This window comes from Pocillopora damicornis, chromosome 7 (assembly GCF_964200805.1).
Source record: "Pocillopora damicornis chromosome 7, jaPocDami1.2, whole genome shotgun sequence".
Classification (NCBI taxonomy): domain Eukaryota; kingdom Metazoa; phylum Cnidaria; class Anthozoa; order Scleractinia; family Pocilloporidae; genus Pocillopora; species Pocillopora damicornis.
This window is the reverse complement of record NC_142676.1, coordinates 20,677,906-20,695,594: the sequence shown is the minus strand read 5'-3', so window position 1 is coordinate 20,695,594 and position 17,689 is coordinate 20,677,906. Positions and strand designations below refer to the sequence as shown.

Here is a 17,689-nt window from a genome sequence, read left to right as displayed (position 1 = left end):
GAACTAAAACTGAAGTGCATAGATGTATGATTTCTTTTCTTGATAAGTACATATACAGTTTGGTGAAAATACATCATTGATGATCACCATTATTGTGTTTTTACTTCTTATGCACAGTTTGCTTACAAATATTTTGCAACTTTGTAGTTGCAAAAATTTACTGTTCTCCGACAACAAATTAATTTGCTCATTTGTTTGTTTTTTTGTACAGTTCTCTGCCTCAGTAGAGTTGGATACCCAGAAGGGATATCTCATCAGCAGTACTCTGAGCAACAGTGGATTGCAAAAAAAAATTATTGCAGAGTATCCTTGTATGGTTAGCAGGATACTAGACTAAGTTGACTTGGAAACTGAATGGATTGGTATGGTCTAAAAATCTATTGCTTCACCTCTTCTGCTTGCAGTGAAGAGAGACAATTTTGTGGTGCTGAATCTCTTGCCTTAAAATAAAAAGTTGCAAAATAATCACTCTCACCTTTTAAGTTCATGACCTTTGTTCTTGTGTGTTTGTCATCACATGCATTTAATGAAGTTGTGACCATTTTGGAGGTACAAGTCCAAAAAACTGCTACTTTGGTACTAAGATGAACAGCTAAAATTTCTGAGCCCATTTGCCAATGAAGTCCAGATACAAAGGTTCAAGTACTTTGGGGTTGTATTAATTTTGCCTTTTTGTTTAGTTTTTTTGATTTTGCAATTTTTTAAAATATTCCTGTTGTCAAACCATTAGATAAATATTGGACATAGAATAGCTGATTTTTTTCAGATATTTTGGGAGTCATACATTAGTTTTTCAAGTCTTGAATGGGAGACAAATTACACACATTGAGCTAAACTTCCACTTCCATTTCTGGTGTTTTAGCTTATAGTTTTAGAAAAACAATATGTATATATAAATATATGTAAATGTGGGGGTAGAGTCTACCTTGGCATAAAGTGCTCAATGCTGTGGTAGTAGAGCTAAGTATACATAAGTTAAAGAATTAAAGAGGACACATCAATTCTCTGTGACTCAAAATTTCGCACCTAAGCACTTGTCAGACAGAACTTTTCTGTCTGACAAGCACTTAGGCACAAAACTCAGTCACAGAGAATTGATGCATCCTCTTTAATTCTTTAACTTAAGTGTGTATATATATATATATTCTTTTTTTCTGGCTACAGGCACTTTTTGCACTTTGGCTTGATTTTAATGTGGTTGTAAAACTTGTTTTTATTGCATAGAGTAGCTGATGTTGATTCAGCAATCAGAGATTATGTCCAGCACAAATTTTAATTGTTGGAGATCTTCAATACATCAATCACCTGAATATAGTAACAGAGGGAAGTGTAATTTGTCACTTCTCATAAGAAAAGATTCTTGATGCTCTCATTGGGTTACTTGGCTTATTTATGTTTTCTTACAATCGGTCAAAGGCAATTTTGACTTTTTTTAGAGCAAGCATTGCTTGAAATTGGGCACAGGCAGACTCTTGTCACTGTTTCCTCTATTTTCAATGACTTGGCAAATGCCTGCGGTAGTACTTGCTGATAGTTTATATTTTGATAATATCTAGAGTAGTAATATGAGTGCATGTATTCTCACATCCACTGGAAGAATACTCTTTGCTGCTCTAAGGCTCTTTGTTTTTCATATGCACAAATCAAACAAGGTCTATATTCTTGTGCAGGAACTGGACCATTTGTTGCCTCTGTCTTATTTTGATAATTTTCTGTACTTTAAATCAGTCTTAATTATAAGCTGCTTTACATTACCACATTTGCTAAGTCATTGAAAAGGGAAGCTTTACTCACAAGTGTCTCTTGGGTGTAATTTCTTGCAATGCTTGCAATGTTAAGAAGTATACTGATTTAGGGAAGAGATCTATTTTAGAAAATGGTTGAATTAATGTTAAATATGTATGTATGTTATATTCTTTCACATGATGTTTCAAAGTTTGTCTGTTTTATACCACAGTTAAGATTCTTAATAACTGTAAAATCAGGTAGCATAAAAGGTTTTTACAGAAACAATATCTAGAAGCTAATAAATGAGTGTTTGAAAGATAAAGGATGTGGTGTATTTTCATTATTTGAATGTAAGGGGTAAAATCAGCATGGAGAGGAAAGAGCCCTCTACTTCTGAAGTGGCCCACAATGGAGCCGAATTGGCTCTTTTTAAAGGGGCCATTTGTGAGAGGGCTGAAATTTCGGGGGCTGTTTTGGCCCCTATAAATTTCAAAGTGGCCCCTGTATTTTTCAAATTCACCCTTCACATGGTCCAATTTGGCCCCTACAACGGGGTCAATTCAGCCCCAAAATTGGTGCCAAAAACAGCCCCATTTCAATGGGGCTGAATTGACCCTAAGCAAGTGCCAAACTGGACTCACTCGTTTTGGCCCCATTTTTGGGGCCAAATCAGCTCTTTTAATTTTACAGTGTTGTTCCTTGTCATATCATTAGTACCTTCATTTTGTTTTTGCCTTTCCTTGTTCTCTGGGTTTTATTTTTCAGCAAATTTCCTTATTTTCAGCCGAACTTAATGTTTGGTGGTTATTCAGCTAGTCCACTTTCTAATATGTTACCTTTTTAAGCTTTTATGTATGCACAATACCCCAGAAAGAGATTTAAAATGTAACTTCTTCCTACTGCAGTCAAACGTTATCAAGCAAACAGGTAGTGAGAAGATTCAAACTATCAGGTAAAGGTTGTTATCTCGAGCTAACACCAAATTCTGGAAACTTATTTAGCAGAAGATGTGTGAAGTTAGAGGGGAGAATTAACAATCAGTTCTTGGGAGTGAAAGGGTTATCAGTCGGCACTTGTGCTTTACTGATGAGCCATTAAGAATTTAGTCTTAACTCGTTCATTTTCAGTATCAAGTTAGCTTGGAGAATCCTTGATCAGTGTGGTGTCTCGCTGAAAGCTTGCTGTGGGTTTTTTAACAATATTATTTCATACATAGATAAAATGTTTTGAATATCAAAATCTCTTTCCCAGGTTACAGTAAATTGCATGTGGCGCCACATTAGCAATTTCTCTTAATTTCCAACTACTCGACGTCTCTCCCTCAGCAACACTGTCAAATAAGTTACTAATACTTTAATCTGGCACCGCAGCGGCGCTTAAGGAAAACAGCTATGATTAAAGTTTTGCAAGAGGAAGAATTCCAGCCGCACAACAAACTTCATCTGCCGCGCGTGTTCCAGTTTCGATCGCAGTAGGTACAGTCGAACATGACCTTGAACTCGTGGCTTCACCCGCAAAGAACAAGCGATCGTCAACAGGGCTGGCGAGCACGCGACGGAGTTCGTAAGCATGCGCAGTGGGCGAGGTATATCCCCCGCGAATGTAAGGATGGTTTGACCAATGGAAGTACACGAAGTCCATGAACGAGTCGCTGGCAGGGCTTGGGTCCGAGGAAGTGCTGTCATAAAAGAATGAAAAGCAAAGTTACAGCAGCACTTAACAGAGTGCAGGAGGCGTATTACAGTGCAACAATTGTCACTTCAGTCCTATTCCATGATTGCATCAATCAGTTTCCAATTTTGCTTTTCAGGTTTTAAAAAGCAGAAATTAAGTAAAAATAGCATAATTTTCAAAACTGAGCATAAATTTTAGCCTGATTTTTGGACAATGCTGGTGACACAATATGCCTCTCTTACAAGCACAATCTATTAGGGCCTACTCAACTTTGCGGTACATTCATACCCAAATATCTCATCCAGATGACTCAAAAATCCTCTCAACACTTCCTGTCCGCTGAGATACCGTTTCTCTTCCGCGGGCTCGGCAGTTTCAAACCCGACAACCACGTGACATTTTTCGTCACTGTCGGGACAATCATGTGAGCAAGTCCATATCTCACTAGCGAACCCACGAACGCTGTAAATTTGATGCAGCTTCTCCGGCCAGAAGCGGCGTTTGAAACGACAAGCGATTTTCCACGCGCCCAGCATCTGTATCGTGCGTATGGCCTTTTTCTTGTCAGCGGGAAGTGCTGAGTGAAGGTTATGTCGCCATCTTTGAGGACTGTTAGTGGTACGGTAATGATCACGTGCTTGGCGGTCATCTCCTAGCCATGTTGATTTTTCAGAAGAATTCGTCCACTGTTGTTGGATCTCACCCTGTCTCCTGCCCGAAATATATGAATCAAGACATTCTTTCCTCGCCAAATTTTAGTTAGCATTTGAATCCTTAAGCTCTCTTAAAACAAAATCCGAATTCCATCCAAATACAACTTTTTTAGGAGGACAAGTAAAAGGTTTTAAAATGAAAAAAAAATTAACCATCGCTGAGAAACAAAGGCTTTGTAGTAATCATATAGAGGCACAATAACTGTGCCAACAATTTCAGAAAGAGGTTAGTTGCATGAAACTCTCACGAAAGGACGAAACTCAAATCTAACGAAGGGAAAATGTTACAACCAGGTAACCACAATTCTCTGAATAAACTACTGCAAGAATGAAGCTTGTAGGTCCTTATTTTGTCGCAGTGTATCTAATTACATGTTCTTCTAGTCAGGCTGGGGTCACCTGTAGGCAGAGTCATGGTCAAGATATATGTCTTTTGATTGTTAATTGATAAATGTTCCTGTGATTTTAAATCTCTATTTTGTCCTCAAATTGGATTTCATGTGTCGCCTTCACCTTGTTTACATAAATACATTGTCCTAGTGAAGATAGCCTATCATGCTAGTAGCATTGCTTCATTTTTTCCCCAAATTACGCTTGTTTTTGAAAACTATGCTACTTTCCCTTAAATTATGTTTTACGGAAAAAAAACAATACATGTCCAAATCATATATTTATGGTTAAAAAAGCACGATATCTTCTGTATTTTGAGTTACGTATTTACTCTGATATAACATAATTAACTACTGCACTTAATTCAAGACTAGAGGCGGCGACTAAATGTGTCAAAATGTACGATGTTAGAGAGCATCTTGTTTCTCTTCGACGCCATCATGTTGCTTCTGAAAGTGGGAACTGGGGCAGACGCAATCTTAATAATACTATTACTACACCCTGTTATACTCTCCCACCGACGCAGCACTACAGTTTCTTTAGAAACTTACCCCCTTTACTGAAAATAATCAATCTTAGAGATCGAACAAGTTTTGACTCTGGTAATTTCCCCTTCCAAAAAACTAAAATTATACTGCGTATGCTACTAGGGCTAAACCGAAAGGAAGGGGTTGCTCTCAGATTACTCTTTGGAAAGAACTATTTGTAGGACACAAAAGATGGCTTGCGTTGAACATGCCGTTTTTTTTTCCTACACGGAAATCTACGTATCCCAAGCATTACCTACCTCCGCGGACCTACAGGATCTTTAGAAATCACTAGAGTAAATCCCGAAATAAACTGTTTTGTTTGTGTATGTACAGACGTTTGTTTCAATCATAATTTCTAAGAGCTGTGCACTGGCACGTGAAAAAGGCTGACTGACGTCAACTGAAATCTGTTTTGATTATTTTTTTTAAACATCATTGGTCCAAATGGTTTCGTTTCTGGCTGGCTGAGCACATTGTGATGAAACGTGATTGAGAAAAATATCATTTAGGGGATTATTAATTGATCCCATACTAAATTCGTTTCTGGCTGGCTGAGCACATTGTGATGAATGGAATGCAAAATATAGGTCTCTAGACTTTAGTTTTACTCTTAACTGAAACTGACTTTGTGCGGCTTACTTTTTGCTCTTCTGCTGGCTCGTTCTTGAAGTATTCTCCACACCATCCTCACTATTCAGGACTTTTTAGTGCTTGTCTTCAATTATGAGATCTTTGCCATCGTTTATTTCCTTCTTCATGTAACTAGCATACTCGCCATCGCAAACGACCAACTTACTGAGTGGCAAAACTGCTTATGAGTTCATTCTTTTTGAAACCTCTAACTTTTAACATCGTATAGCTGTTTTTTTTTTTTTCGATGTAACAGGCCTCATCTATACATGCTTTTTGTGCATTCACATGTATTAAGTCGCGCATGAAAAGCTGCAAGGAATTCTGTACTCTTGTTTGTGCCCTGGTGAGCACATTGTGATGACAGCTAAATATAGGTCTCTTGTTGACCACTTCAGTTTGGCTTTTGTATCGCGTGGAAAGTTTCAGTACTACGGCTTACTTTTTGCTCTTCTGCTGGCTCATTCTGAAAGCATTCTCCACATCTTGCTCACTATTCAAGACTTTTTCAGTCTATTCGTTGACTTTCTTATGTTAATGATCCTCTATATCCTGATGGAAAGTGACAGAGCTGTGCAGCAGAGGTAACAGGCAAAAATTAACGAGCACATGTCTTTGGGTGCTTATGCGAGAAAATACGGTACCCGAAGACATATGACAGATTTTTCCTGTCGCGTTAATCTATCCTTCTAAGTCACCAGAAGTCTAAGAGTTTCTAAACTTACCTACCCTTGACGGATCTTTCCAAACCGGCCTAAACTATATGCCGTCGATCAACTTTTCCCGCGCTATTTGCGAAACATCCGACCTCATAAAATGCACTCTATGTGCAAAGAAAATATTGACTAGATGTAAGAGAATATAAATGGCATACATGTTTATATTCTCTTGCTCAACGTTTTATGAAAATTGGTTTTAAAAAATATCATAACCAAGCATTTTCTTTGTATACGTAGACCTTTGTTACAACGGCAAGGTTTGATTGAATGATAATTCAAGTTCGCTAAAAGGCCTGAGGCTACAATTTGTTGTCGAGACGAGGGTCGCTATTTATCATAACAAGAGCTAGATTTTGACTTTCATTTGCCCCTTAATTTTCTAACCGAGGTGACCACAAAGCTATGGAATGCCCGACAGAATGTTGCTGCTGACTTCTTAGATCGAGTGGAAAACTTTATATGGCTTGTCGCGCATCAAGCTTCACATCATGCTTATAATTCAAGGCTTTTTCGTTATATTCGTTGTAATTCTTCTGTCGATAATCCTGTATCTATTGATGGATATTGGCAGAGCTGTGCACCGGAGGGTTATGGCAGAAGTTCACGAGCAGTGTGCAGTAAGAAGACCGGAATTGAATAGAGACGGAGAGAGAAGAAGAAGGGAGAACGTAAACTACAGCGTCCCAACAAACAGAAATCGGCATCCCACGGAAAACGATGAACGCCAGAGCTAAGAAACCAGGGTAAGCTATTTTAGCATCTTTTTCTAAATCAGTTAGATAAGGATTCCAGAACACTTTCTACCCAATATGTTCACTTTGTTTCCCACCACCCCTTATCTGCGAAGTCTTGAAGAAACGTTGGTAATTTATCAAGGAGTTTTTAGATCGCTTTTGTCAGTTGAGCTAGTTACTTTCCTCTTTCCGCTATGGAGGAAAGTTTTTCTTAGTACTTCTTTCGTTAGCTTTCCTGCTCATTTTCATTTTTTCTGTGCAGGTCCTTGGAGAAGTCGGATAACGTGTTTTGAGAAGAGAGATGATATCTAAATTCATACTTGCGATGACTGAGGCTAGGTTTTTGCTGTATATTTGAAAATGTTGTTATTGAAAATGTAAAGAGATATGTAGCAAAATAATTCAATGATGAACAAATAACAAAGTGTGTTGGTCTGATGGTATTTTTATGCTTGTATGGTTCTGAGAAGCTTTATCTTAGAAATGAAATAAAGTGGCCAGTAGTTTTGTCGTGTCTCACTATGTCCAAAATTTTTATCGGCCCGATGAAGCTTTAAAGTTATGTCAATTTATGAAGGTCTTTGTGTGTTGTGCTACGTTCAGCCGAGACTTGTTTGTTTCGGTCGACACGTAGATGCTTGAGTATAATAGGAATTTGCGGTAACCTTCTGCAAACGTAGAACAATAGGCTTACCTCGAGTCATTATTCACAACTTAGCCATAATTCACCACTTGCTGAATTAGTCATTAGTCGGTCATAAAGAAACAAACGATGCAGTATAATCAAGGGCGTTGCGATGACCTCGTGCAAACGTAGAATAACAGGTTTAGCTCGAGTAATTATTCACCACTTAGTCATTATTCACCACTTGGAAGGTTTTTTTAGAACCAACATAATGACCAGCTTTCAGTTGGCTTGTTAGCTCAGTTGGTGGAGCGCTGTGTTAAGGCGAAAACAAGTGGAAACAAGCGATAAACGCAACCGGAAATAATCTCGATTGCATTAGATAGCTCAGTTGATATAACATGTTTCTCGATGAAAGGTTTGAGGAGGCGAGCGTGGCCTAGTGGTTAGGGAGCTGCACTTGTTAGCCGGAGGACCAGGGTTCAAGTCCTCCTCCCTGCCACTGGATGGATTTGTCTTCGGTGGCCCCGAATTCAACTCCTGCACGCTTTGTAAATAGCCAACTGGTCTGCCTCCTACCAGTTGGGGTTTTTAACGAGTTTCTGTTCATTTACGATATTTGTTTCCTTATTTACAGTGTCCCCAATTAGCACAGCAGTGCTAAAATACACTGACACTTAAATAAAGTTATTTTTTTATTTTTTTTTTTATTTTTTTTATTTTTTTTTTTTTACAGTCGAACCTCGACTATCCGGACCCCGATTTTCCGGACTATTCGATTATCCGGACTTTCTTCTCTGGTCCCAATTTTTGCCATGAATATTAATTAGTTGTGATCTTGAAAACTCAAAGTCGCAAAAAGCCCAATAATCCTTTCAAAAGGCCGTTGAAACAGCGTATTATCCTATGCGCTTTTCAAAATTCGAAAGTGCGACGAGTCAAAGAAGTATTCTGATGCGTTCAGCTGATATATGGTTAGCTCAATTGTTTTGTTGCCAAGGGAATTTCATGCTTGATTAGTTCCTTCTGCGTGGGTTATGTAAACACACGAGCGATCGATCGTAAACTCAAATCAGAAACATGCCCACGAAGCGAAAGCTTGCCGTTCTATTGATTAAAGATAAGCAGATAATTATTTCACATTTCTATCTCATTAATATTCATATTTTCGATTATCCGGACTATTTACCGAGGTCCCGATGAGTCCGGACAATCGAGGTTCGACTGTACTCATAAATGTGCGTACATAAAGAGATCTCTCATAAGGTTCGCGGACCGACCCGTTCCGAAAACGCTCGACATCTTTTAGTGTGGGTCTACCGCGAACGATGTGTGCATATTTTCTATGCGTTTTGAGGGTGTTATACACAGTGTCTGTGCTGATTTTGCACTGCGAAAGCTTCTCTTCGTCCGCACATTACACCATGCCATGTGCTCATTAGTCAAAACGTCGCGCATGCGTCAGAGTCAAAAGGTTGCGCAACAGTTAACCTGACGAAATGTGAGACATCAGCGCGCCCACATGACGTGTTCTGTCCACTTACACAGGCATAACGTGTTACCTGTCCCTTTAAATGTCCTATGACTCTAATTTATTACACTGTCCTATAAGTGCTCAAATCGGGCTGTCGATATCAATCACGTTCGAGAATTTTAATTTAGTTTTGATTATTCTAGATATCGTAAAAAACCGAATCTAATAACTGTTTATAATTGATCCCAACTTGCAAGTCTCCAGCAGAATCTTCAAGTACATGTGTATCACGGTTCAATCTATATCCCTGTGATTGACAGATTGTGGTTAACAAATATTTCACTTTTTATGGCTACTGCTTCCTATGAAGGCGAAGCCATAATGTTGTCCAGTTGAGTGAGTGAGGGTAACAATAGAATGCGAACGACTCCTTCGCCCACAACGAAGTTTGCCGAGTTTTACTCGATATTCCTTGCTCTTGGCTTTTGTTCGTTTCGGAACATCTTCGGTCGTTTAACGATTAGTGACGATTTCTTCGAATCGCTTCGAATGTTACACGAAATGTTAGCAGGTGATCACACTGTTTTTCGGTGCTACTTATTGTTTGTTTCGTACTGTACTATAGAAGACGATGAACATCTCACAATCATTTCAGAATGGCGCGTGAAAAAAACAAAGCTTTACCTTACTGAAACGTCTTAAGGGAGTGATTGACGCATCATGAAAATTTACGACGAAATTTTTCTTTCCTTTGGAGAGAGAGCGTTTTACCGTTTGAATAAGCGAATTATTCCTGGTAGATCCGAAGATATAATTTTTCAGTTCTAACCGTGACGCTTCAATAGATGATAAACATCTCAAAATAATTTCAAAGTGGCGTCTTCGGCACGTAATTGAAAAAAAAGACTTTTTCCTTGCAGAAATATCTAAAGAGGTTTGACCTGCTCATCGTGGAAACTTTGAAGATAAATTTTTTTTTATTCTACAAGAGATCATGTTACCATTTCAATCAGCGAAGCGAGCAAGATCCGAAATACGATACGTTGCGCTCATCAGAGTGACGCCATTCGATGAGGGTCTCCAATAGGGTTCCCCGACTAACATTTTTTCTCAATCAAACGGTTTAGTCCATTTCCTAACTTAGGAGAGCCTTTTCGGTGAGAGATGATTTTCTCAACCAGCATTGGTCTGTTGAAGACTATGGTCACCAAAAGGCGAAAATTTATCTATTTTCACCAAAATAAAGATATCGTTCATTTTAGAATTTTTCAAAGTTCTACCCTAATAACGTACGCTAGTCACGGTTGTCTTCTTTAAGCCTTCTTCGGTGCATTTCCAATGTTTCTTGGGCAATCTAACACCGTGAAAAGCTTACCTTTCTGATGCAAAAAGATAAACTAATGTCTTCACGTCTAATGTCATGCAACTCAACAAGTTAAGAGCGTCATATAAGTACAATTCTGAGACTTGCTGGAGGTTTTCAAGGCCGTTAAGCATTTCAACTGACGCAGCAGTCTTAGATGCCTTGTTATCCTGTGGGCCATTGATGATTTTTGGTAAATAGTCAACTTCGCTTCTGATATAATTGAAATGCGGAGCAGTAATTAAGCTAGAGTAAAAACAAAGACTGGAAAAAATTCAGTCTTGCACTAAAGCTTTCACGCAGCATCTGTTTTTTCATTGTGTTTCTGGCGCAATCGAGAGAAGACAAAGAAAGCAGTGTAAATGTTAGCATAGTTATCTTTAGTTAGGTATTCCCATCCATCCTCTAACGCTAACTCGAGAAAACTCGGCAAAATCCGATCAAAGAAGTCAGTTTTCAAGTCTTATTACACCGTCATTATAGATCGCGGTGACAGTCGCAGCGCAGTCTGCCCCAAGTAATCGACACAAGAGATTATGTTGACTATTCAGAGAATTTAGTATTGGATCAACTAATTATCCCTCAACTTGATACATTCTTTATTCTCATCTCTTATCTGGTTGATATTGTATTGATATTGTAAGGAGAAATTCTGTCTTGGTCACTCATGGGAGTTAAAGGATTAACAGCAACTTAAAGAGCAGCTCAAAACAATACATATCTCCTCTTTACCTTAACGCGTCCCAAGGACTCTCAAAAACCTTTCAACGAAAAAAGTAGCGACCTTAATAACTTTTCAGAATCAGAGTTACGCTTTGCCAGAAAAATGTTTAACAACTCACAGGTAGATGAACCTTGAAAGATCACCACACGCCTACTTCATCAAATGTTTATATTTAAAAAACCGGTCTTGAAGATTCATTTGTCTATTTGCAATATTTGTACAATTCGATGATTCGAGAAAGGTAAACAGTTCATAATCAAAATCATATTCACAAAATAAATTCAAATATTCATGACCAAAAATACATTCACTACAATCCAATCATTGTCTCTTTGTACTTTTGAAATCTGTGTGCGATTATTAGTAGAATACGTATAGTTTTTGACTGCCACCATCGGATTTGCCAATTATGCCAAAATCACTTTGTGTATACTTAGAATTCACTGATAAACTCGAATAAATGCACTTTAATGCCTATTCAAGGCTTCAATGAGATTTGAAATAAAAATTCAACTTAAACTGTGATGAATATTTCGTATCTACCTCCCGTAATTCTGAAGTTCCACAAATGTCTCCAAAATTTCTATTCTTCCTATCTACTTTTTTTAAAGGGTGGGGCACTTACCGAAATATGTGATCCAAATCTTGAAGAAACCCATCTGAGACTTCCTGTCCGCTGAAGTTAATTTTCTCTTCTGCGGGCTCAGCCGTTAGAAAGCCCACGATCAGGTGACACTTCTCAGTGCCCTCTGTCGAATCACGTGTGTACATCCATATTTGGCTCACAAAGCCCCTTACTCTGTATAATAGGTTTAAGTTGTCCGGCCAGAATTGTGACTTGAAACGACAAACAATTTTCACTCTCCCTCTCATTTCTATTCCGTCTATGGCTCGTTTTTTGCAACAACAACAACAACAAAAACAACAACTTTATTTTTTCACCCCAAAATATACAAGAAAGAAAAATTTATAATAATAGTACAGACAATGATAGGGGCGATGGCTGCCCGAAATAACCTAAGAGTTAAAAATGCCAGGCAGCCAGTTGAAAGAAAAGATGTTTAAATGTTTAGGTCAGGGACACAAAAACAAAGAGATACAGAAACGCATACAAAGGTAAACTACCAGTATATTAAAGAGACTAAAATTCATACATTGCAAAACAGTATTATTTCCATTTTAAAGTTACACAGACAATACAGATGTCTAGTAATCTTTGATAAATTGCTGCTGTACTTTCTTTTTAAACAAAGACTATGAAGATAATTTTATGTCTTCGTCAATGGAATTCCATACTGATGGACCTTGAAATCTGATATTGAATATACCATAATTTGTTCTTGCTTTTTGGAAGATAATAAGACTGTTTTGCACCAAGCCTTGTATTATAGGTATGGATTTGCGAAATTTTACTAAAAAAAGAACTAAAGACTGATGGCAATAATTGATTATGATATTTATACATAAAGATTGCTAAATTAAAAGTTACTAGGTCTAGGAATTTTATAATTTCAAGAGATTTAAATAAAGGACTAGAGTGCTCATCAAATCTAGAAAAGGTAATTAATCGCATAGCTCTTTTTTGTAAAATGAAAATTGGTTGAAGAGTGGTCTTATAGGTATTTTCCCAGATAATTATTCCATAGGTCAAAAAAGGATATATAAGTGCATAATATAAGCTTAATAAAATATAAAATATCACCATCTTTGAGAACTGTCAGTGGCACAGTAATAATCACATACTTGGCCGTTAGAAATTGGCCGAATTGATTCTTTACACAAGTATGTCCATCTGATTTCGACTCATCCTGCTTTCCTATTTTATCGATGCCATTCTCACCTGCGAAAAAAGAGCATTTAAAGAATGGAAATTACTCCCTCTTTGAACAAAGAGTTGAGAAAGATGGTGAAGTTTTGAGCTTGGTCTTTTTCCTACACTTCAAAAAAATATACAAGTCCCGCCAAGAGTCAAATCTCAGAATTGGGATTCTGTGCTCCGATGTTCTACAATTCAGTTACAAAGACCCTAAGTTCATATATGACACCTGGCCCAGGTTGTTCAAAGCTGGGTTACGATAACCAAGGTTTAGTGTGGAATTTGATGTCAGGTCTGTAAGTTTTGAATGAAAATTAAGTTCAAATCTTTTTGCTTGCAATTTGATCATCGGATGTTCTAATAAAACAACTAGGGAAATTTTTCCCTAAAAGACTTTGAAAAGAGAAATAAAGAAACCTGGATTAAACTCTAACCCTGGGTTAGCGCTGATCGGCCTTCGAGCAACTGGGCCCAGTCCTACAAGCACTGCCGGGATCCGCATTTTTCAAAGTGTTATGTGAATAAATGGAATCAGAAAGCTGATAAATTTTGAGCTTAGTGAAGAAATAAAATAAGGTGTTTTTTTCGTCTGTGAGGAAATAGAAAGCTGATAAATTGTGAGCTTCGTAAAGAAATAAAGGAGTTTTTCGTCTTGTCACGAGCAGGACACAAAGAAAAAACCTGGAAACGTACCTTGATGGGAAGTTTTCAGTTGAGTGTCAAACGCATTCTAGGATTGCTTTAGTTTTGCTTAATTTTGCCATTTGGTTGTTTTATGAAACATGTACCATCCCCTCAACTAATCAGTCGCAAAACTAAAACCAACCGCGACTTGATCGATTCCATTTCCCGTGCTTCAATCGGTATGCTCGCTATCTCTATGAGTTCTCATTGGCTCTTTGTGGTATTTAACTTAGCTCTTATTGGTCTCTGGAAAAACTTTTGTTCTAAGTTTAACGACACTTAATAAAATTACTTTATTCGATTAATATCAGCCCTCATTTGGGGCGAGTGCATGGAATATCATACAACGTGTTATATAAATGTCTCTCGAACAGCTTCACCTTTCCAGTGAATCTCTGTCACTTGCCAACACAGCCGTTTTTCGACTTCAGAGCTTTTGTTCAGGAAACGCTCTAAAAGCAAAGAGTACGATCCCGCCAGCCGGGAAAAAAGATTTCTTTTTTTTTTTACCATAAAGAACTGCAAAGATACCCTAAAACCTTATATTCTTTTCTTCTAGGCAGCGAGCTTTTGTTTATGATTGACAAGAGCACGGCATACATACATTTCCAAGGAAATGAGGGCTGGACAACATTTAAATCCAGCCTTGAACTCTCTTCAAAATTATTCATCAAGACTTTCACTTGCCTCATAGTTTGTTTTCCATAATTGGATGAATTTAAAATAATGACAATATCTTCGCAAAAGTTAAGTAGTGCAGATGTTACAATTTAGCCCCAGTTTAAACCTGGTAGTTAGGAACTAAATTTGGCCTAAAAAATACTCCATATTCCAAGGATACACCCTAAGATTTGAATAACACTTTACACCCTCACATCAGTTATTATTCTCCATACTTTTTGCTTCCTTTAAGGCTGAATGTTACTGCTTCCAGGAGAAACTGCAAAATATTTCTGGTTAGATTGACACCTCTCTGATACGCGCTTTTAACATAGAAAATTATCGTTAGTATTTCAGTTCAGAATAAGACCATGTGTAATCAAGATTGTTTTTGGAATGGAAGACAAGTTTTAGACCATAATTCTCTAAAGTAATCAAGACCCACAAACTTTGGTAAGCAATAATTTGTGATAATGTTCCATAGTTCTTATTCAAAGCGAAACTTATTGCTAGTCTCTACCTTTCTTTTTGGTTCTTTTAACCTTTTAACTCCCACGATCTGATTGTTAATTCTCCCATCTAGCTGTTACACATTTCCTTGTAATTTAGTTACAAGAATTTAGTGTTATATCATGATAACAACCTCTAACTGATAAGTTTGAGTAATCTCATTAAATGTTTGTTGGTTAATGTATGGATATTGTAGGGAGAAGTTACATATAAATCACTCCTGGGAGTTAAAGGGTTCATTCCTGCATGCCTTTTTCCAAAATTGAGATTATTCTTTAAGCTACAATTGCACAACACTTAGGTAACTCCTTGATGTAATGATTTTAGTTGACCGTCTTGATATATGAGTGCCCAAAGGAATAGGAACAGGAATGAAGAAAGAAAGATCCTATGTGGTTTGGTGTCAAGTGTATGCTTAATAGTTGGATTAAAGATTGATCAGTATTTCATATGCAACTTTATATCAAGGAGATAAGACTTGAATAAAATATGAGTATATTCATGAACAGATAATTGCTTAAGATTTTAATTGTCTTGCAATAATGGGGAACCAAAGAAATTTGAATTATGTACACTTCCACTGTGGTGTGGTAAATCCAAAAGTGATCAAAGCCAATCAGAGCACAGATAGTTACATGCATCTCAGGAAGCCAACGTGAACTCAAAGTGAAAACAAGAAAACTGCCCAAAGAATGGGAAAATGCAAGTGAACAAGGCTTTTATATATTTTATTTATTAGTTTTTATATTAAATCTAGTTGACTAACTCTTTAACTCCTATGAGTGACCAAGACAGAATTTCTCCTTACATTATTACTGCTAAGTGAAGCTGACTAAGTGATAAGAATAAAGAAACATATCAATTAGGGGATTATTAGTTGATCCAATACCAAATTCTCCAAACTAACATCATAAGAATTGTATGACACACAGTAAGGAGAATTACCAACAATATCTTGGGAATGAAGGGGTTAAGACAGTGGCTGGTATTCTCATGACCTTAATGAGTGATTCAGGGGTGATACAGCAAGGAGAAATTAGATGCTTATCACTCTTGGGGTGTAAAGGGTCAATAATATCTGGTGGAGTGGACGTTGAGAATGGAGTTTTCCAGACCAATCACAGAGTAAAGGAACACAAAACCAATTGTAAACGATCCTTGGTTGATCTTGGAACTATTATTTGAAAATTGCTTTGCTCAGATATTATGTCCAAACTTTAACCCGCCCATCCCACCCACAGGTTGCCACCCAGCTGGGTAGGGTGGGGTGGTAGGCAACATCTGTTTATGGAGCAGAGTGAGCCTCTATTGTCCTCATCACATGAGCCATGCTGTGATCACAGAAAAAAATTTTCCCATCTGCTGAGCCAGAACAAATTATTTTTCCATCAGGACTGAAATCACATCCAATATGATAACCACAAACCTAATAGTAACAAATTAAAGATTAATAAGAAAGAAGTGTTCAGTTTTATCAAAACTTTTTTCTTGTCGAGCCTTTTACATTCCCTTAAGGGATGGATCTGACTTTGAAATCTGCTTCTACGTCACACTTTCTCATCATAGCATTTTCAACATAAAAGTAAATATCACTGTTCTGTTTGCTTCAAGATTATTATTATTATTATTATTATTATTATTATTATTATTGAGGCAGTGAGTCAAAGTTGGGGTGGGAACAGTGGCATGTGAATAGGGATTCCTGACAAGGAATTTAAGTGGGGGGTGGGGAACAGTTTTTTTTTAGATGGGCTTTTCACCATGTGGACTTGTGAACCAAAGGATTTTCACTGGAATATTTTTTTCTCTGATGGACCAACCTCTAAGAGTAGGGAATTTTTCAGGATTTTATGCCATAATAAGGCAATTGTTAGAGTACCATATTAAAGTTTATTACCTCATGGCCTTTGTATCTTTTAAACTTATTCAGCTTATATGGTTTTCTTGTTGAGAACAAAGCAATGTAGTCACCATTTGACTGTGCCACAAAATGTGATTTGTAAGGGTGGACCTTCAAGCAAGTGCATGTAAAGGCTTCCTGAAAATACCAAAATTAATATACTTTTATCACCCATAAGTAAAATACAAGTGATTAGCATCTAATTTCTCCTTACAATATCACCCCTTAATGACACCTTACTAGGTCACAAGAGTAAAGGAAATGATCACCAACTGAAGAAGCTCTTGATTGCTCAACAAGTTCTCCTTGTCAGCACCTGAAGAAATGTATAGAGAATATACATACTGATGTTAGGCTGTAAAGGGTTTGGGGTACTTTGCTCCAAGTGCAGTCTACTTAGTACACCTGATAAATTTGATTTGATAAAACTGCTGTTGATCTAAAATCCCACACCATGATCCCCTTGTCTGTTGAATTCTGTCTGACAACTTCAGCAGCAGAGACAAATTCTTCTACTCCTGGTAGAAATGTTATATCCTGTACTTGACCAAATAGAGCTGAGTATGTTGATGCAATCTACCAAAAATATACATTCCCAATGAAAATTCCATCCAATTATTATCTAACTGTGGTTCAATGACAAAAAACTTATTCCCACCACCAAGTTCCCACCAGCCTGTGTGGCTGGCATTTTTTTGTAGCCTGACCATTTTTAATTGTGTCAAGTGCTCAAAAAGTTACCACTTGTGATAGTTACACTGTAGTTTACAATCTGTTTCATCCATTTTTGAGAAAAATGTATTAAACAAAGTTCA

General features: G+C 37.4%; 2 protein-coding genes and 1 long non-coding RNA gene across 6 annotated transcripts in view; 1 reads left to right on the top strand and 2 right to left on the bottom strand.

Annotated features, from left to right (window-relative positions):
• Positions 1-2,050, top strand: part of LOC149043074 (uncharacterized) — a 28,053-nt gene extending 26,003 nt beyond the window's left edge. For 3 of the 4 annotated variants that reach the window (XR_016188122.1, XR_016188119.1, XR_016188121.1), the window contains one exon: positions 212-891. This is a non-coding gene — a long non-coding RNA (uncharacterized LOC149043074). Of the gene's footprint in view, positions 1-211; positions 1,957-2,020 lie in introns of those variants that run through there. The other variant, XR_016188120.1, reaches the window with a different exon arrangement.
• Positions 2,051-2,420: 370 nt separating this feature from the next.
• On the bottom strand, positions 2,421-12,075 carry LOC149043073 (uncharacterized). The gene is made up of 4 exons (XM_089213689.1): positions 11,930-12,075; positions 10,593-10,826; positions 3,691-4,113; positions 2,421-3,406 (listed from the first exon to the last, which is right to left on the bottom strand). Exons 1-4 carry the CDS (start codon positions 12,073-12,075, stop codon positions 3,124-3,126), a joined length of 1,086 nt encoding a protein of 361 aa, XP_089069815.1. The 3' UTR covers positions 2,421-3,123.
• Positions 12,076-12,675: 600 nt separating this feature from the next.
• Positions 12,676-17,679, bottom strand: LOC149043072 (WD repeat-containing protein 25-like). Its single transcript, XM_089211189.1, has 3 exons — positions 17,280-17,679; positions 16,872-17,012; positions 12,676-13,144 (listed from the first exon to the last, which is right to left on the bottom strand). The coding sequence occupies exons 1-3, from the start codon at positions 17,328-17,330 to the stop codon at positions 13,121-13,123; spliced, it is 216 nt and encodes a 71-aa protein (XP_089067315.1). The 5' UTR covers positions 17,331-17,679; the 3' UTR covers positions 12,676-13,120.
• Between the last annotated feature and the right edge of the window lie 10 nt (positions 17,680-17,689).